At 39.0% G+C, this 22,395-nt stretch overlaps 1 protein-coding gene across 3 annotated transcripts in view; it reads right to left on the bottom strand.

The window, feature by feature from the left end:
- Nucleotides 1–15,785, bottom strand: part of RASIP1 (Ras interacting protein 1) — a 543,508-nt gene extending 527,723 nt beyond the window's left edge. For 2 of the 3 annotated variants that reach the window (XM_073656239.1, XM_073656240.1), the window contains exons 1-3: nt 15,241–15,785; nt 14,074–14,225; nt 11,700–12,298 (exon numbers count right to left, since the gene is read on the bottom strand). In XM_073656239.1, the coding sequence (XP_073512340.1) occupies nt 11,700–12,298; nt 14,074–14,207 (733 nt within the window). In that variant the 5' untranslated portion in view covers nt 14,208–14,225; nt 15,241–15,785. The remainder of the gene's footprint in view (nt 1–11,699; nt 12,299–14,073; nt 14,226–15,240) is intronic. The other variant, XM_073656241.1, reaches the window with a different exon arrangement.
- Nucleotides 15,786–22,395: the final 6,610 nt, after the last annotated feature.

Below are 22,395 nucleotides of genomic sequence, written 5' to 3'. Positions count from 1 at the left end.
AGCAGGATAATACAGAGATTTGACCCGTGGAACTGCAAAACCACAGTTCTATTTTACTAACCTACACCAGACTCTATTAAACAGATATATTGGTGTCTGATTAGTCAGGGAGACACTATTACTGTTTTTTTTACGGCAAAAAATGCCAAAAACAGGATAATTCAGAGATTTGACCCGTGGAACTGCAAAACTACAGTTCTATTTTTCTTGCCTACACCAGATTCTTTTAAACAGATATATTGGTGTCTGACCAGTCAGGGAGACACTATTACTGTTTTTTTTATGGCAAAAAATGCCAAAAGCAGGATAATACAGAGATTTGACCCGTGGAACTGCAAAACCACAGTTCTATTTTTCTGGCCTACACCAGACTCTTTTAAACAGATATATTGGTGTCTGACCAGTCAGGGAGACACTATTACTGTTTTTCTTTACGGCAAAAAATGCCAAAAATAGGATAATACAGAGATTTGACCCGTGGAACTGCAAAACCACAGTTCTATTTTTCTGACCTACACCAGACTCTTTTAATCAGATATATTGGGTCTGACCAGTCAGAGAGACACTATTGCAGTTTTTTTTTAATGCAAAAAAATGCCAAAAATAGGATAATACAGAGGTTTGACCCGTGGAACTGCAAAACCACAGTTCTATTTTTCTGGCCTCCACAAGACTCTTTTAAACAGATATATTGGTGTCTGACCAGTCAGGGAGACACTATTACAGGTTTTTTTATGGCAAAAAATGCCGAAAGCAGGATAATACAGAGATTTGACCCATGGAACTGCAAAACCACAGTTCTATTTTCTGGCCTACCCCAGACTCTTTTAAACATATATATTTGTGTCTGACCAGTCAGGGAGACACTATTACAGTTTTTTTTTATGGCAAAAAAATGCCAAAAACAGGATAAAACAGAGATTTGACCCGTGGAACTGCAAAACCACAGTTATAGTAATGTGGCGTATACCAGACTCTTTCAAACAGATATCTTGGTGTCTGAACAGTCAGGGATACACTATTTCTGTTTTTTTTTTTACGGAAAAAATGCCAAAAGCAGGATAATACAGAGATTGGACCTGTGGAACTGCAAAACCACAGTTATAGTTATGAGGCGTACACCAGAATATTTTAAACAGCTATATTGGTGTCTCACCAGTCAGGGAGACACTACTACTGTTTTTTTTTTATGGCAAAAACTGGCAAAAGCAGGATAATACAGAGATTTGACACGTGGAACTACAAAACCTCAGTTCTTTTTTTCTGACATACACCAGACTCTTTTAAACAGATATATTGGTGTCTGATCAGTCAGGGAGACACTATTACAGTTTTTTTATGGCAAAAAATGCCAAAAAAAGGATAATACAGAGATTTGACCGGTGGAACTGCAAAACCACAGTTCTATTTTTCTGGCCTACACAAGACTCTTTTAAACAGATATATTGGTGTCTGACCAGTCAGGGAGACACTATTACAGATTTTTTTTACGGCAAAAAATGACAAAAACAGGATAATTCAGAGATTTGACCCATGGAATTGCAAAGCCACAGTTCTATTTTTCTGGCCTACATCAGACTCTTTTAAACAGATATATTGGTGTCTGAACAGTCAGGGAGACACTATTACTGTTTTCTTTTATGGCAAAAAATGCCAAAAGCAGGATAAAACAGAGATTTGACCCGTGGAACTGCAAAACCACAGTTCTATTTTTCTGGCCTACACGAGACTCTTTTAAACAGATATATTGGTGTCTGACCAGTCAAGGAGACACTATTACTGTTTTTTTTATGGCAAAAAATGCCAAAAGCAGGATAATACAGAGATTTGACCCATGGAGCTGCAAAACCACAGTTATAGTTATGTGGGGTACATCAGAATCTTTTAAACAGATATATTGGTGTCTGACCAGTCAGGGAGACACTACTACTGGGTTTTTTTTATGGCAAAAACTGCCAAAAGCAGGATAATACAGAGATTTGACCCGTGGAACTGCAAAACCACAGTTCTTTTTTTCTGACCTACACCAGATTCTTTTAAACAGATATATTGGTGTCTGACCAGTCAGGGAGACACTATTAGTTTTTTTTACGGCAAAAAATGCCAAAAACAGGATAATACAGAGATTTGACCCGTGGAACTGCAAAACCACAGTTATAGTTATGTGGCATACACCAGAATTATTTAAACAGATATATTGGTGTCTGACCAGTCAGGTAGACACTATTACCGTTTTTTTACGGAAAAAATGCCAAAAGCAGGATAATACAGAGATTTGACCGTTGGAACTGCAAAACCACAGTTCTATTTTTCTGGCCTACACAAGACTCTTTTAAACAGATATATTGATGTCTGACCAGTCAGTGAGACACTATTACAGATTTTTTTTACGTCAAAAAATGCCAAAAACAGGATCATTCAGAGATTTGACCCGTGGAACTGCAAAACCACAGTTCTATTTTTCTGGCCTACACGAGACTCTTTTAAACAGATATATTGGTGTCTGACCAGTCAGGGAGACACTATTACTGTTTTTTTTATGGCAAAAAATGCCAAAAGCAGGATAATACAGAGATTTGACCCATGGAGCTGCAAAACCACATTTATAGTTATGTGGGGTACATCAGAATCTTTTAAACAGATATATTGGTGTCTGACCAGTCAGGGAGGCACTACTACTGGGTTTTTTATGGCAAAAACTGCCAAAAGCAGGATAATACAGAGATTTGACCCGTGGAACTGCAAAACCACAGTTCTTTTCTTCTGACCTACACCAGATTCTTTTAAACAGATATATTGGTGTCTGACCAGTCAGGGAGACACTATTACAGTTTTTTTTATGGCAAAAAATGCCAAAAACAGGATAATACAGAGATTTGACCCGTGGAACTGCAAAACCACAGTTATAGTTATGTGGCATACACCAGAATTATTTAAACAGATATATTGGTGTCTGACCAGTCAGGGAGACACTATTACTGTTTTTTTTACGGAAAAAATGCCAAAAGCAGGATAATACAGAGATTTGACCGTTGGAACTGCAAAACCACAGTTCTATTTTTCTGGCCTACACAAGACTCTTTTAAACAGATATATTGATGTTTCACCAGTCAGGGAGACACTATTACAGATTTTTTTTACGTCAAAAAATGCCAAAAACAGGATCATTCAGAGATTTGACCCGTGGAACTGCAAAACCACAGTTCTATTTTTCTGGCCTACACAAGACTCTTTTAAACAGATATATTGATGTCTGACCAGTCAGTGAGACACTACTACAGATTTTTTTTACGTCGAAAAATGCCAAAAACAGGATCATTCAGAGATTTGACCCGTGGAACTGCAAAACCACAGTTCTATTTTTCTGGCCTACATCAGACTCTTTTAAACAGATATATTGGTGTCTGAACAGTCAGGGAGACACTATTACTGTTTTTTTTATGGCAAAAAATGCCAAAAGCAGGATAATACAGAGATTTGACCCGTGGAACTGCAAAACCACAGTTCTATTTTTCTGGCCTACACGAGACTCTTTTAAACAGATATATTGGTGTCTGACAAGTCAGGGAGACACTATTACAGGTTTTTTTTACGGCAAAAAATGCCAAAAACAGGATAATACAGAGATTTGACCAGTGGAACTGCAAAACCACAGTTATAGTTATGTGGCATACACCAGAATTATTTAAACAGATATATTGGTGTCTGACCAGTCAGGGAAACACTATTACAGGGTTTTTTTACGGCAAAAAATGTCAAAAGCAGGATAATACAGATATTTGACCTGTAAAACTGCAAAACCACAGTTCTATTTTTCTGGCCTACATCAGACTCTATTAAACAGATATATTGGTGTCTGAACAGTCAGGGAGACACTATTACTGTTTTTTTTTATGGCAAAAAATGCCAAAAGCAGGATAATACAGAGATTTGACCCGTGGAACTGCAAAACCACAGTTCTATTTTACTAACCTACACCAGACTCTATTAAACAGATATATTGGTGTCTGATTATTCAGGGAGACACTATTACTGTTTTTTTTACGGCAAAAAATGCCAAAAACAGGATAATTCAGAGATTTGACCTGTGGAACTGCAAAACTACAGTTCTATTTTTCTTGCCTACACCAGATTCTTTTAAACAGATATATTGGTGTCTGACCAGTCAGGGAGACACTATTACTGTTTTTCTTTACGGCAAAAAATGCCAAAAATAGGATAATACAGAGATTTGACCCGTGGAACTGCAAAACCACAGTTCTATTTTTCTGACCTACACCAGACTCTTTTAATCAGATATATTGGGTCTGACCAGTCAGAGAGACACTATTGCAGTGTTTTTTAATGCAAAAAAATGCCAAAAATAGGATAATACAGAGGTTTGACCCGTGGAACTGCAAAACCACAGTTCTATTTTCTGGCCTACCCCAGACTCTTTTAAACATATATGTTTGTGTCTGACCAGTCAGGGAGACACTATTACAGTTTTTTTTTGTGGCAAAAAAATGCCAAAAACTGGATATAACAGAGATTTGACCCGTGGAACTGCAAAACCACAGTTATAGTAATGTGGCGTATACCAGACTCTTTCAAACAGATATCTTGGTGTCTGACCAGTCAGGGAGACACTATTTCTGTTTTTTTTTTACGGAAAAAATGCCAAAAGCAGGATAATACAGAGATTTGACCTGTGGAACTGCAAAACCACAGTTATAGTTATGAGGCGTACACCAGAATATTTTAAACAGATATATTTTTGTCTGACCAGTCAGGGAGACACTACTACTGTTTTTTTTTTTATGGCAAAAACTGGCAAAAGCAGGATAATACAGAGATTTGACACGTGGAACTACAAAACCACAGTTCTTTTTTTCTGACATACACCAGACTCTTTTAAACAGATATATTGGTGTCTGACCAGTCAGGGAGACACTATTACAGTTTTTTTATGGCAAAAAATGCCAAAAAAAGGATAATACAGAGATTTGACCGGTGGAACTGCAAAACCACAGTTCTATTTTTCTGGCCTACACAAGACTCTTTTAAACAGATATATTGGTGTCTGACCAGTCAGGGAGACACTATTACAGATTTTTTTTACGGCAAAAAATGACAAAAACAGGATAATTCAGAGATTTGACCCATGGAATTGCAAAAGCCACAGTTCTATTTTTCTGGCCTACATCAGACTCTTTTAAACAGATATATTGGTATCTGAACAGTCAGGGAGACACTATTACTGTTTTCTTTTACGGCAAAAAATGCCAAAAGCAGGATAATACAGAGATTTGACCCGTGGAACTGCAAAACCACAGTTCTATTTTTCTGGCCTACACGAGACTCTTTTAAACAGATATATTGGTGTCTGACCAGTCAGGGAGACACTATTACTGTTTTTTTTATGGCAAAAAATGCCAAAATCAGGATAATACAGAGATTTGACCCATGGAGCTGCAAAACCACATTTATAGTTATGTGGGGTACATCAGAATCTTTTAAACAGATATATTGGTGTCTGACCAGTCAGGGAGACACTACTACTGGGTTTTTTATGGCAAAAACTGCCAAAAGCAGGATAATACAAAGATTTGACCCGTAGAACTGCAAAACCACAGTTCTTTTTTTCTGACCTACACCAGATTCTTTTAAACAGATATATTGGTCTCTGACCAGTCAGGGAGACACTATTACAGTTTTTTTTAAGGCAAAAAATGCCAAAAACAGGATAATACAGAGATTTGACCCGTGGAACTGCAAAACCACAGTTATAGTTATGTGGCATACACCAGAATTATTTAAACAGATATATTGGTGTCTGACCAGTCAGGGAGACACTATTACCGTTTTTTTTACGGAAAAAATGCCAAAAGCAGGATAATACAGAGATTTGACCGTTGGAACTGCAAAACCACAGTTCTATTTTTCTGGCCTACACAAGACTCTTTTAAACAGATATATTGATGTTTGACCAGTCAGGGAGACACTATTATAGATTTTTTTTTACGTCAAAAAATGCCAAAAACAGGATCATTCAGAGATTTGACCCGTGGAACTGCAAAACCACAGTTCTATTTTTCTGGCCTACATCAGACTCTTTTAAACAGATATATTGGTGTCTGAACAGTCAGGGAGACACTATTACTGTTTTTTTTATGGCAAAAAATGCCAAAAGCAGGATAATACAGAGATTTGGCCCTTGGAACTGCAAAACCACAGTTCTATTTTTCTGGCCTACACGAGACTCTTTTAAACAGATATATTGGTGTCTGACCAGTCAGGGAGACACTATTACTGTTTTTTTATGGCAAAAAATGGCAAAAGCAGGATAATACAGAGATTTGACCGTTGGAACTGCAAAACCACAGTTCTATTTTTCTGGCCTACACAAGACTCTTATAAACAGATATATTGGTGTCTGAGCAGTCAGGGAGACACTACTACAGATTTTTTTTTACGTCAAAAAATGCCAAAAACAGGATAATTCAGAGATTTGACCCGTGGAACTGCAAAACCACAGTTCTATTTTTCTGGCCTACATCAGACTCTTTTAAACAGATATATTGGTGTCTGAACAGTCAGGGAGACACTATTACTGTTTTTTGTACGGCAAAAAATGCCAAAAGCAGGATAATACAGAGATTTGGCCCGTGGAACAGCAAAACCACAGTTCTATTTTTCTGGCCTACACGAGACTCTTTTAAACAGATATATTGGTGTCTGACAAGTCAGGAAGACACTATTACTGTTTTTTTACGTCAACAAATGCCAAAAACAGGATAATTCAGAGATTTGACCCGTGGAACTGCAAAACAACAGTTATAGTTATGTGGCATGCACCAGACTCTTTAAAACAGATATATTGGTGTCTGACCACTTAGGGAAACACTATTACTGTTTTTTTTATGGCAAAAAATGCCAAAAACAGGATAATTCACAGATTTGACCCGTAGAACTGCAAAACAACAGTTATAGTTATGTGGCATACACCAGACTCTTTTAAACAGATATATTGTTGTCTGAAAAGTCAGGGAGACACTATTACTGTTTTTTTCTACGGCAAAAAATGCCAAAAGCAGGATAATACAGAGATTTGGCCCGTGGAACTGCAAAACCACAGTTCTATTTTTCTGGCCTACACGAGACTCTTTTAAACAGATATATTGGTGTCTGACAAGTCAGGGAGACACTATTACTGTTTTTTTAAGGCAAAAAATGCCAAAAACAGGATAATACAGAGATTTGACCTGTGGAACTGCAAAACCACAGTTATAGTTATGTGGCGTACACCAGAATCGTTTAAACAGATATATTGGTGTCTGACCAGTCAGGGAGACACTATTACAGATTTTTTTTACGGCAAAAACTGCCAAAAGCAGAATAATACAGAGATTTGAACCGTGGAACTGCAAAACCACAGTTCTTTTTTTCTGACCTACACCAGACTCTTTTAAACAGATATATTGGTGTCTGACAAGTAAGGGAGACACTATTACAGGTTTTTTTTAATGGCAAAAAATGCCAAAAACAGGATAATACAGAGATTTGACCCGTGGAACGGCAAAACCACAGTTATAGTTATGTGGCATACACCAGAATTATTTAAACAGATATATTGGTGTCTGAAGTGTCAGGGAGACACTATTTCTGATTTTTTTTACGGCAAAAAATGCCAAAAGCAGGATAATACAGAGATTTGACCGGTGGAACTGAAAAACCACAGTTCTATTTTTCTGGCCTGCACAAGACTCTTTTAAACAAATATATTTGTGTCTGACCAGTCAGGGAGACACTATTTCAGATTTATTTTACAGCAAAAAATGCCAAAAACAGGATAATTCAGAGATTTGACCCGTGGAACTGCAAAACCACAGTTCTATTTTTCTGGCCTACATCAGACTCTTTTAAACAGATATATTGGTGTCTGAACAGTCAGGGACACACTATTACTGTTTTTTTTACAGCAAAAAATGCCAAAAGCAGGATAATACAGAGATTTGACCCATGGAACTGCAAAACCACAGTTATAGTTATATGGCGTACACCAGACTCTTTTAAACAGATATATTGGTGTCTGACCAGTCAGGGAGACACTATTACAGATTTTTTTTAAGTCAAAAAATGCCAAAAACAGGATAATTCAGAGATTTGACCCATGGAACTGCAAAACCTCAGTTCTATTTTTCTGACCTACATCAGACTCTTTTAAACAGATATATTGGTGTCTGACAAGTCAGGGAGACACTATTACTGTTTTTTTACTGCAAAAAATGCCAAAAACAGGATAATACAGAGATTTGACCCGTGAAACTGCTAAACCACAGTCATAGTTATGTGGCGTACACCAGAATCATTTAAACAGATATATTGGTGTCTGACCAGTCAGGGAGACACTACTACCGTTTTTTTTTTACGGGAAAAAGCTGCCAAAAGCAGGATAATACAGAGATTTGAACCGTGGAACTGCAAAACCACAGTTCTTTTTTTCTGACCTACACCAGACTCTTATAAACAGATATATTGGTGTCTGACCAGTCAGGGAGACACTATTACTGTTTTTTTTACGGCAAAAAATGCCAAAAACAGGATAATACAGAGATTTGACCAGTGGAACTGCAAAACCACAGTTATAGTTATGTGGCATACACCAGAATTATTTAAACAGATATATTGGTGTCTGACCAGTCAGGGAGACACTATTACTGATTTTTTTTATGGCAAAAAATGCCAAAAGCAGGATAATACAGAGATTTGACCGGTGGAACTGCAAAACCACAGTTCTATTTTTCTGGCCTGCATAAGACTCTTTTAAACAGATATATTGGTGTCTGACCAATCAGGGAGACACTATTACAGATTTTTTTTACGGCAAAAAATGCCAAAAACAGGATGATTCAGAGATTTGACCCGTGGAACTGCAAAACCACAGTTCTATTTTTCTGGCCTACATCAGACTTTTTTAAACAGATATATTGGTGTCTGAACAGTCAGGGAGACACTATTACTGTTTTTTTTATGGCAAAAAAATGCCAAAAGCAGGATAATACAGAGATTTGACCTGTGGAACTGCAAAACTACAGTTATAGTTATATGGCGTACACCAGACTCTTTTAAACAGATATATTGGTGTCTGACCAGTCAGGGAAACACTATTACAGTTTTTTTTTACGGCAAAAAAATGCCAAAAGCAGGATAATACAGAGATTTGACCTGTGGAACTGCAAAACTACAGTTATAGTTATATGGCGTACACCAGACTCTTTTAAACAGATATATTGGTGTCTGAACAGTCAGGGAGACACTATTACTGTTTTTTTTTATGGCAAAAGATGCCAAAAGCAGGATATTACAGAGATTTGACCAGTGGAACTGCAAAACCACAGTTCTATGTTACTGGCCTACACCAGACTCTATTAAACAGATATATTGGTGTCTGATTAGTCAGGGAGACACTATTACTGTTTTTTTTAAGGCAAAAAATGCCAAAAACAGGATAGTTCAGAGATTTGACCCGTGGAACTGCAAAACTACAGTTCTATTTTTCTTGCCTACACCAGATTCTTTTAAACAGATATATTGGTGTCTGATCAGTCAGGGAGACACTATTACTGTTTTTTTTACGTCAAAAAATGCCAAAAGCAGGATAGTACAGAGATTTGACCCGTGGAACTGCAAAACCACAGTTCTACTTTTCTGGCCTACACCAGACTCTTTTAAACAGATATATTGGTGTCTGATCAGTCAGGGAGACACTATTACTGTTTTTCTTTACGGCAAAAAATGCCAAAAATAGGATAATACAGAGATTTGACCCGTGGAACTGCAAAACCACAGTTCTATTTTTCTGACCTACACCAGACTCTTTTAATCAGATATATTGGTGTCTGACCAGTCAGAGAGACACTATTACAGTTTTTTTTAATGCAAAAAAATGCCAAAAATAGGATAATACAGAGATTTGACCCGTGGAACTGCAAAACCAAATTTCTATTTTTCTGGCCTACACTACACTCTTCTAATCAGATATATTGGTTTCTGAACAGTCAGGGAGACACTATTACTGTTTTTTTTTAAGGGAAAAAATGGCAAAAGCAGGATAATACAGAGATTTGACCCGTGGAACTGCAAAACCACAGTTATAGTTATGTGGCGTACACCAGACTTTTTTAAACAGATATATTGGTGTCTGAACAATCAGGGAGACATTATTACAGGTTTTTTTACAGCAAAAAATGCCAAAAACAGGATAATTCAGAGATTTGACCCGTGGAACTGCAAAACCACAGTTCTATTTTTCTAGGCTACACCAGACTCTTTTAAACAGATATATTGGTATCTAAACAGTCATAGACACGCTCAATTTTTTTTGGGGGGGAGGGGGGGGATTCCAAAAAGTTAATAAGCCACGTATTTGTACAGTCTGACTGAGGAAAAAAAAAATACAGGATTTAGATGAAAAAAAAAATTAATTTTTCCTGGCCCCTGAGACCAGGGTGATAAGTCTAGCAATTTGACCAACAGGAGCACACAGGACTGTAATGCAGCGTTTGCTGGTATAACCACTGCGTCTCCTATACAGCCTGCCTGCCTGCCTGATATCTGGGATGGATATTTGTCCTGAGAAGGACTGTTTGTTTGTTTTGGCAGGCTTTAGAGACCCTACGCTCCCGCCCGAGTAACCCGGAAATGCTCGGTGCTCGCCGAACATCCCAAGTAGCGTGATGCTCGGGCGAGTAACGAGCAGTGTCAGCATGCTCGCTCAACACTAGTTACTACCCTTTCCTATAGGTGTTAACACATTTCCCTGCCTAAGGTAACACATTCCTATATTTTATAATAGGAGTGAGTGTATCTGCAGAGTCTTCATTTCTGTGATCTCATCATCAATCAACTTGGTTTCAGATGAGTTCCAGCAACCGCTGAATCCTCACATCAATGATTTAATTTATGATGAGCTCAGAGGACTAGAGACAAAACACTCTTTCTTGTCATAAAAAAAGGTTTACCTCAGACAGGGAAATGTGTTACCTCAGAAAGCAGCAGCTGCAACTGCCTTCTGTGTTGTCTGTATTCTCTTTAATCAAAAATGGCTTATGCTTCTGGCCAGGAGCTTTGGTATGCACTGAGCAAGAATTGGAGCTTCACTGCAACAAACACACAAATAAGACAGTACATACCAGGGAAACATTTAAAGATTATCTCAGCACAGGAATGTTTTTTCTTAATACGTCCAAATGTGCAACTTTTTATTCCTAGATCTATTGATTAAAATGTACTTTGTTCATGAAACAACCCCTTTAAGCTATTTGTAACATGGGGAATCTTGAATATTGAAGTATTCAAATTCACTGTTTTTGTCAAATTTTTTCAAAATTCATTGCAAAATTGCTTCATTTTCAATCAATTTGCTCATCTCTAATTATCAGCATAAAATATACTGCTGGATAACCAAACATTACCTTATGATCAGCTGCCATCAATACATGATGCTTATGAAGGGCAACTGATTAGGAAGGAAATGGGACTGAATTAAATTATTAGGGTTGCAAAGCTTGTAATGTTTTTGAACTGTGGGCTGTTATAATATTTCATAATAATATTAATTTAGAATTGGCAATTGATGATTTTAATTTACTGCAAGAGATAAATAGATAAAATTCAATAATCTTTACATCTCAAATATATATGAAACTTTTACACACCATGCCCACCTGAGGTCTCATTATCTTCTGCTGTTGTCATCTTCTCAACCTCCTGTTTTCTCTTGATTTCAAACCGCCGAGAGAATCCAGCTTTAGGTTTCCACATTTCTTGTAAGACAAGAGGTCGTTCATGATCCCCTACAATGCGCAGGTATTCCATCTTCCATTCACCGTCATGCCCTACAAAACGCCCTACCACATCACAAAGAACAAAGGCTTCTGTGTCTGAATCTGACACAGCATATCTTTCCAGAGCCTCTTTGACAAGTTCCCGTGCCATGGATCGAGGGGTAGCTAGGACACTTTTGTAATTGGTGCCAGAGGAAATGTCATCACCAAATATTTTGAGAATGCCTGGCAAATTCTTCTGGCTGGAAAGCTCAACCAAATCTTCTGGCACTGAATCAATAATTTCTGATAGTTTCTTTTCACTGGCCCAACGACCTGCTGCACTACCAGCACTGATACTACCAGTCATAAGTATTGTACCACGGTGAAAGATGTTAGACAGACGTTTGTGACGATTGTTTTTATTCTTTGTTGGTTGACGTAACTCTACTGTCTCATTACCCCGACTTGTTGTATCTGATGAAGTAGATCTGAAAGCATAAGACATTTAATGCATACATGTCGGGATAGTGGCCTTATCACTGTAAAATTATGTATGTTATCCAAAAACAAGGGAAATTTGGATTAGTCCCATAGGATCAATATTAATTGTCATCAAGCTTTCCCTTAATATGAAACACAAGTAACTTCCCTAATGTGCATGGGGAAGAGTTCAAGGGTTTAAAGACTTGAAATACTTCTCCACTTAGCTATTTGTTTAGAAAATTCTTTGGAGGTTCTCTCTGATCGTTGTCATTTTATTATCTCTGCACCTGGAGTTGCAATGTACTATCCTATCAAACCATATTTAAACATATTTGTGTTTATAGAGGACCAGATGGAAAAAAAGACATATCAACTGAAACAGCCAAATAGTCAAGGACATATTGACATCAATTTAGCAAAACTACAATACTAATTAAAGTATATTTTGCTGATTTTTTTTACTCTTACTTATTTTACTTTAAGAATTGCAAATTATCATTTCTCTTTAAGGCTTGATTGATATAAATCTTAAAAAAAAATGTTTATTTATTATATTCAAATGAATCTGTTGAAAATAAATCTACTTTAACTAAATTCTCTACTCAATACTAGGTGTGCTTGTCAATTGTTACTTGCCAGAAACTCTCTTAATCCTTCTCTGATGTTCCCAGTTTCAAGGTCTTGCGGAAATGATACAGCACAAGGTCCCCACCCCTCCAACTTCCTGTCATTCCATTCTTTCATTTGAGTATCTACCATATGACTATGTCACAGGATGGAGGGAAGGTGGTGGGATCTAACAGTCACAATGTTATGTTACGAAGTATTAACATGTAAAAAATAACCACTAATTGTAGTGTGGCTATACAAAAAATTTAATTATTATGTACTTGCTTTTGATAAATTCTATGAGGGAGATTTATTAAAACCATTAACAAAAAAAAGTGTAGCAGTTCTCTTTTAAGATATTTATTTATCACATTATACTTGATTTATGATACTGGCAATGTGAAAAATATTAAATGTGATAACCTGAGTGTAGGCAGCTGGAAATGTATGGCAATATTGTCTGAAAGAGGATCCAGTGACAGTTTACAAGTATTATGCCCTTGGTGTCAGAATTAATAACTCAATACCTGATGATGACTTATTAGTAAATTTACAGTGGTGATTATTTTTTACTATCTTTGTTAAGAGCAAATATAGTATGAATTTTTTGTAGAAGAGACTGAGGTTAATGGGATTTTCCACTACTGAACAAACCCTGCTTAATCAATACATGATCTCAATTATAATAAGAACAATTGATACTGATCTCCACAGCGGCACCATTCCTGCAATGTCGGTATCGCCTTCCCCAGCGGGTTACGTGATATTGCTGTGTCACATGCCTGCTACAGCCAATCAGCAGCATTTGTTTGGCTGCAACCTTTACTTTTCCATAAAAGCAAACATCCACTCTTATGGCATATTGATAAGCTTCAGGCAAACAGCATCTGATTGCCTGCAGCAGACACGTGATACAACAATTTCATATCACCCACCACGAATAGTGGTGCCAACATCACAGGAAGGGTGCCGTTGTGGGAGCTGAGTATCGATTATTTTTATTTAAATTGGGGTCTTGAATTGACTAATCAGGGATTGTCCAGTAGGGAATTACCCTGTTTACAAATAATTTTGTAACCTTATCACTTTTAGGAAATCTCTACTATGTACAGATATCTTATAATAAGAAAAGTCTACAACATATTCAGGTGGAAATGATGTGGGTGCTTACTTGATGGAGCCAACACTAGGCCAACGTCGGCCTAGCTTTGCAAAGTGTTTCTTTGGAGAATTAATCCAGAGGCCCACAGGAAAATGAAGTTTCCCGAATCTAGGACTTCCTTCCTTCTTCTCTTCGTGATACATTGTACAACCTTTTCAGAACTGTAGAAAAAAAAATCAAGTTTCCTATTGATCTGATAGTAGTCCTACAGTAAAATTGCTGCTCAAGCAACTTCATGAATGTGCCAATTAAATTCAGATGAATGTATGGTACATGTTGCTTTGCCAGAGACTAACAATAAATTGAATTGCTTTATTCTTATTGCATAATTATACCACAGGCTGGTATGTATTACACTGTTCATGGTCAACAAATCAAGAAGCACCAAAATATTTAAGGAATCTTATATATTAAGCCCACTTTATCGGACCCATATGTTTAAAGGGAACATGTCACTTGATTCATGCTGCCCAAACCACAGGCAGGGAGAATTTGGGGCTCAATGCTGATACTAGATCGATAGATAGATAGATAGATAGATAGATAGATAGATAGTCTATACATAGTCAACAGTGTAATAGTGGCTATAGTGCACATCTCAGTATATAGTACACAGTTAAAAACCTAATTTACTTCAGGAAAACACAAATATCTACAGTCAAAAGTAAATTAAATGTATTATCTAAATATATAGAAGTTGTACTGAGGATGTAGCTTCAGAAACAAAGTGGCAGAAAAAAACAAAGAGGAAACTAATATGCATATCCTGTAGAAAGAACTTCATAAACTGCAACTCCCTCCATTGCCTGACAGATACTGTTGAAAGATATCACGTAATATATTAACAAGGCACCTGAATAACAAGCATAGTAGAAAACAACATAAAGTTCACTATTCTGGAGCTATGCATTATTAAATCATGTTCTTTCTCTCTGCAAACAACCTTATACTGACATGAAACTCTAAAAAACACAATGCAGTCAAACAGCTGAACAAATGATGCACTTAATATAAGTTGGTGGGTACATTGTAGCTGTGCCTACTTCAGATAAAAAAATGATGAAGTCACTAAGAATTTTAGAGAAACCCCACCTATGATGATCGTACAAGGCTACAAATATGAAATACAGAACAATGATGAAAACACAAAATTATGGCAATGCAAAATATATTTACCAGGGATGTGATGTAGGAAGTATGGTGTTCAAACTGCTTTTCTGCAGTTTTTCTCTCTTCAATGCAGAATATCACCTCAGTAAATCTTGTTCATCTTAATCTTGCTTCCTGAATGCATGGCTTAGATTCATAAAAATTCTTGTTTTCTCAACTAAACGTGTCATACAGATCTATTTAAGTATTCATTTTAAGTACAAATATAAAAAAAAGACTCCAAAAAAGTACACAAAGACTAAAATCAATAGGAAATAGTAAAACTAAACTGAAGAATAAAATGAAAAATCTAAGCAAGGTCTTTGTAAAGTCCTGTCCCAAAGTTAAATTCTAATCCCTTTGGTTCCTGTGACTGTTTTAACAGAAGTTACTCTTTCCTTTGGTCCCAACCCTGGAAATGCTGTCTGTCTGAAGTCCAGTTTCCTTTGTTTTAACAATCCAAGCCCTCCCTCTCTTCCTGGACTCAGATAAGATGAATAGAATTCACATTTCACAAAACCTAATTAGGCAGGAGGACAAGGAAAGAACAAGGTAAAAGGCACACTGCTGAGTATATATCAAGAATCAAACAGAATATTGTCCCAGATAACAGTGCAATCCTCTCTCATCATTATCCCGTTCACAACATACGCTGTACTTGTACGGTGCTGCGGGAGGTGCGTTCCCGCTAGCCTCTGTACATGTACGGTGTGACGATTACGGCGGCTCACTATGAGCTCCGTTGAGTTCAAAAGCTATATGAGAGCTATAGGAGAGCTGACACACTGGGTCAATGCCAAGATCGGTACTAGCACTGATAGCGGGCATTTAACTCCTCTGATGCAACTGTCAATAGTAGAGGGAGGGAGCACAGCAGAGGGAGAGAGCTCCCTCTCTGCTCTAATTGGCACAACGCAATTGCGATCTCATTGTACCGATCGTCTCCATGGTAACACCGAGCCGAAAGATGGCAGCGGGGTCACCCATGTATGGTGGACTGTAAGTTCCTGCCTCAGATCAGAAGCTGGCACACCTCTTTCCAGTCTGCGATGCACTGAGCTAATGCCCAGCAATGCAAAACCATTGTAGATTATTAGATAAGTAATCAGGGCAGGGAAAGTTGATGTACCATCCTGGGAAAAGTTTAAAAAAAAGTAAACAAATAAATGAAAAAATTGTAAAAAAGAAAAATCACAAAATAAAGAACAAAAAAAAAAGAAAAATATGAATTCAATAGATACATATATTTATGTAAAAACAAAAATAAACAAATAAAATACATATATTTGGTATCAACGCATCCGGAACGACCTGACCTATAAAACTATCCCACTAGTTAACCCCTTCAGTGAGCAACATAAAAAAGTGGCAAAAAACGATTTTTTCATCATACTTCTGAACAAAAAGCAGAATAAAACACGGTCAAAAAGACAAATGTAATTGAAAATCGTATTGCTGAAAACTGCATCTTGTACAGCAAAAAAAAAGCCACCACAACAGCCTCATCAACACAAAAAAAAAAAAAGCTATAGCTCTCAGAATAGAGTGATACAAAAACAATTATTTTTTCTACGAAATAGTTTTTATTGTGTGAAACCTCCAAAACATAAAAAATTATATAAATGTGGTATCGTAGTAATTGCTCTGACTCGAAGAATAAAGTTATCTTATCACTTTTACCACATACAGTGCTGGCCAAAAATATTGGCACCCCTGCAATTCTGTCAGATAATACTCAGTTTCTTCCTGAAAATGATTGCAATCACAAATTCTTTGGTATTCTTCTCTTCATTTAATTTGTCTTCAATGAAAAAAACGCAAAAAGAATTGTCCTAAAGCCAAATTGGATATAATTCCACCCCAAACCTAAAAAAGGGGGTGGACAAAAGTATTGGCACCCTTTGAAAAATCATGTGATGCTTCTCTAATTCATGTAATTAACAGCACCTGTAACTTACCTGTGGCACCTAACAGGTGTTGGCAATAACTAAATCACACTTGCAGCCAGTTAACATGGATTAAAGTTGACTCAACCTCTGTCCTGTGTCCTTGTGTGTACCACATTGAGCATGGAGAAAAGAAAGAAGACCAAAGAACTGTCTGAGGACTTGAGAAACCAAATTGTGAGGAAGCATGAGCAATCTCAAGGCTACAAGTCCATCTCCAAAGACCTGAATGTTCCTGTGTCTTCCGTGCGCAGTGTCATCAAGCAGTTTAAAGCCGATGGCACTGTGGCTAACCTCCCTAGATGTGGACGGAAAATAAAAATTGACGAGAGATTTCAACGCAAGATTGTGCGGATGGTGGATAAAGAACCTCGACTAACATCCAAACAAGTTCAAGCTGCCCTGCAGTCCGAGGGTACAACAGTGTCAACCCGTACTATCCGTCGGCGTCTGAATGAAAAGGGACTGTATGGTAGGATACCCAGGAAGACCCCACTTCTTACCCCGAGACATAAAAAAGCCAGGCTGGAGTTTGCCAAAACTTACCTGAGAAAAGCCTAAAACGTTTTGGAAAAATGTTCTCTGGTCAGATGAGACTTTTGGGGAAAAGCATCAACATAGAGTGTACAGGAAAAAAAAAGAGGCATTCAAAGAAAAGAACACAGTCCCTACAGTCAAACATGGCGGAGGTTCCCTGATGTTTTGGGGTTGCTTTGCTGCCTCTGGCACTGGACTGCTTGGCCGTGTGCATGGCATTATGAAGTCTGAAGACTACAAACAAATTTTGCAGCATAATGTAGGGCCCAGTGTGGGAAAGCTGGGTCTCCCTCAGAGGTCATGGGTCTTCCAGCAGGACAATGACCCAAAACACACTTCCAAAAGCACTATAAAATGGTTTGAGAGAAAGCACTGGAGACTTCTAAGGTGGCCAGCAATGAGTCCAGACCTGAATCCCATAGAACACCTGTGGAGAGATCTCAAAATGGCAGTTTGGAGAAGGCACCTTTCAAATATCAGGGACCTGGAGCAGTTTGCCAAAGAAGAATGGTCTACAATTCCAGCAGAGCATTGTAAGAAACTCATTGATGGTTACGGGAAGCGGTTGTTCGCAGTTATTTTGGCTAAAGGTTGTGCAACCAAGTATTAGGCTGAGGGTGCCAATACTTTTGTCCGGCCCTTTTTTGGAGTTTTGTGTGAAATGATCAATGATTTGATTTTTGCTTCATTCTCTTTTGTGTTTTTTCCTTGCAAGCAAATTAAATGAAGAGAATGATACCAAAGAATTTGTGATTGCAATCATTTTCAGGAAGAAACTGAGTATTATCTGAGAGTATTGCAGGGGTGCCAATACTTTTGGCCAGCACTGTAGTGAATGGCGCTAGTGATACGCGAACACTAAATGCTCTGGTGCTCGATGCTCGGGTTGAGCACATTGGAATACTCGGGTGCTCGACCCGAGCAACGAGCCCAATGTAAGTCTATGGGAAACTCGAGCATTTTTCAAGCGGCTCCCCCCGGCGGTCTGCAGAGGGCCTAAAAATTGCCCAAATCGATGGGAACATTGCTTAAATGACATGGGAACGGCATGGGTAAGACCCCTGGAAGCATTTCTGACTCCCAGGTCACTGCTGTCAACAACGTTGTCAGAGGTATTACGCCACTTATACGGACTCACAATAAAACATACAAAAACAAAACCAAAATAGATTTTCCTGGGAAATATGTGAAGGAACATCCTTTCCAGGGTAATGACTTGTATATAAGGCAAAATAAATAACCAAAAACAAAAATACTCCTCCACACCTTGGGCTATGTTCACATGTAGCGTTTTTGATGCGTTTTTGCACTTTTGCATTGCTTTCAACCAAGACAAATGCATTCACTGGGATATGTCATTTTAACATTTTACAACCTTATCTGGCCATGTGGTGTGTGACACATCATCAGATACATGCATACAGTGCTGAAAAGACATTGAAACAGCATGGAGAAGACCTCTGGAAGCATCTCTGACTCCCAGGTCACTGCCTAAAAGTGTGCCCATCATAAGTGATCCTTGGCGCATGCGAAGATGCCTCCCGCCATGCACCTGTCTTTGCAGACCTACAACAATCACAGTCCATGTCCTTGTCCCAGTGCAGCATTCAGTTGTCCCTACCCCATTCCTTGGAATGCAAGTGCAAGTATGCAGCCAGCCACCCACCCACCCTCAGGCTGCAATACTATACTGCCAAATTTTTGACAGCTGCTTGCATTAGGAATGTGTGCAGGTGGCATGTTGGTGCAGTGGTTAGCACTGCAGCCTTGCAGCGCTGGGGTCTTCGGTTCAAATCCCACCAAGGACAACATCTGCAAGGAGTTTGTATGTTCTCCCTGTGTTTGTGTGGGTTTTCTCCCTGTGTTTGTGTGGGTTTCCTCCCACACTCCAAAGACATACTGATAGGGAATCTAGATTGTGAGCCCCGATGGGGACAGCGACAATCATGTATGTAAAGTGCTGCAGAATATGTTAGCGCTATATAAAGATTATTATTTTAGGCTTGTGGATGCGGAAGCTTTTCACAACCTCATGCCGGCGGCGGCCGGGTGTCCATACTCGGTCCCCAGCCGCCACTATTTATCCCGGTATCGTCTCTGCCTTCCACAAGCACGGGTTCCACGACATTACCCGTGCCCTCGCCAGTGCACTTACTGGGAAGGACCACCTAACCACAAACACGAGGTCAAGTCAATGTGGCCAAAGATGGTACGGAGCCAGTCCACAGCGTTTTTTGCTGAGAGTTGTATTTCACCACAGCCATATTCTTTAACTTGGTGAAAGGACTTGGGAAACCATATCTACTCCAGTCATTTCTTCCAGGAAGTCCTCTAAATCTGCTTGCACTTAAAATGTGGCCTTTTAGGCTCGTGGAGGCGGAAGCTTTTCACAACCTCATGTCGGCGGCAGCCGGGTGTCCATATTCGGTACCCAGCCGCTACTATTTCTCCTGGTATTGTTTCCGCCTTCTACAAGCGCTGGTCTCTGAACATTACTGCTGGTACTTTTCTGTGGGAATCTGCTTGCCTCCTACCAGCCTGGAATATTTCCAGTAAACTATGGTACGACGCTATGGTATTAGCATGCCCCCAGTACCAGTAGCGACGCCATCCCCAATTTCCTTCTCAGGAATTTTATTTGGTAGACTGAGTAGCTGCCCAAATGCATCAGTTTCTCACTAAGGAGCTGAAGAAAGAGTGGCAGTAGGTGCAATTTTCTCCAGCCTGTTAGATATCAGAGGGTGAACAACAGCACATTGGATCAGTGGTTAGCACTGAAGCCTCACAGCACTGGGCTCCTGGATTCACATCCCAGCAAGAACAACATCTGCAAGGATTTTGTATGTTCTCTCCGTGTTTGTGTGGGTTTCCACCTCAGTAAAAAAGCTGCCATAGAGTGTCCGGGAACCTTCCCACACACTTTTCTTAGCCAGGACTGCTTCTCGGCAGGGTTGGACGGTCCCACCAGAGAATCCTCTGGTTTGCCCTGGCTTCTACATCAGGAGAGTTCATGATAGCGTTAACTTTACAGCTGCTATAGGGCTCTTGAGTGGGGGAGAAAGGTGAGCCCTCAGAATCAAATCCTGTGCTGGGGCCAATGTTTTTCAATCTGAAACAGCTTCTCAGTGGGAGTTGTATTTCACCACAGCCATATTCTTTAGCTCGGTGAAAGGACTGGCATAGAGGGAAACTGCATCTACTCCGGCTGTCATTATTCCATCACTAGGTTGTTACACACAACCATGCCTAGCTGTATGTTCAGCGGTGAGAGCCACAGATCAGGCTGCTGTGTTACAGCTGTCAACAACTCTGCAGCACTGGGCGGTTTGTCACCTAAGATTTAAGCATGATATCTTCAGCACAGCCTGTTGCCGCTTGGCCAAGGCAGTGCTGCAGTGCTTTCAGCTGATGACTGATGTGGTCATTTCAGAGATGGAGGAGGAGGTGCAGGAGCTGAACAATGTGATTACATTGAGGTTACATTGGTGACTCTGTTTTTTATACTAAAGAAAGATCCAACTGTCTTTTGGGGGTTTTTTTTGGTATTTTTTAAGACACATTGCATTCACCGGGAAATGTAATTTTCACATTTTACAACCTTATCTGGCAATGTGGTGTGTGACCCATCATCAGACATATCCTGTTTCATTTATGATGGAGGGACTCTGAAAGTCCCAAAGCCTATTTATATAGGGCCATCAGGCGCCCCTTACTATTCTTAAAAGGCCAGCAGTCGGCCCTCGCTATTGTTAGAGAGACATCAGCCGGCTCTTGTTCCCATTATTAACGAGTGGGTCTCCTATACTATTATTGCATATGCAGTGACTGCAAGGGCTGCCAAAAATTCGGACGCAACCCAATACCCCTTTGAAGAGACATAGAGGAGGGTCCCAGTAAAAAAAATGTTCCTATTATAAAAGAGCGGGTCTACTATAGTGGTAATGCCCATGCTGTGACTGCAAGGGCTGCCAAAATTTGGGAAAAAACCCGCTAACAATTTAAACACACAAAGAGCAGGACTAGTGTTGAGCGAGCACTAAAATGCTCGGGTGCTCGAAGCTCGGGCCGAGCTCACCGTGATACTCGGGTGCTCGACCCGAGCACCGAGCCCAATGTTAGTCTATGGGAGACCTGAGCATTTTTGCGGCGGCACCCCGGGCAGTCTGTAGAAAGCCTAAAAAGTGGCTAAAACGATAGTGACAGTGCTCAAATGACTTGGGGACAGCATGGGGATCGCCCAAGGAAGCATTTCTGACCCCCAGGTCACTGCTGTCAACAATGTGGTCAGAGGTATTAAGCCACTTTTACGGGCTCACAATAAAATGTTCAAAAATTAAACTGAAACTGTTTTCCTGTGAAATATGTTAAGGAACTTCCTTTCCAGGGTAAAGACTTGTGTACAAGGTAAAATAAATAACCAAAAACAAAAATACTCCTCCACACCTTGGGCTATGTTCACAAGTAGCATTTTTTATGCGTTTTTGCACTTTTGTATTGCTTTCAACCGTGACAAATGCATTCACCAGGAAACGTCATTTTAACATTTTCATAAGTTGTGGATGCAAGAAAGTGCCAATGATTCACAAGTAGTCTGCACCATTCCAAAGACACTTTCAGTGCTCATCATACCACCTAGTGAACATTAATGCGCACGACTATTTTCTAGTACTACACCGATAATACGGACACACTCCTAAAG

Source organism: Phyllobates terribilis, unplaced genomic scaffold (genome assembly GCF_046119375.1).
Source record: "Phyllobates terribilis strain yellow unplaced genomic scaffold, ASM4611937v1 Scaffold_12__6_contigs__length_324123572, whole genome shotgun sequence".
Lineage (NCBI taxonomy): Eukaryota > Metazoa > Chordata > Amphibia > Anura > Dendrobatidae > Phyllobates > Phyllobates terribilis.
This window is presented reverse-complemented; position numbering and strand designations above follow the sequence as displayed.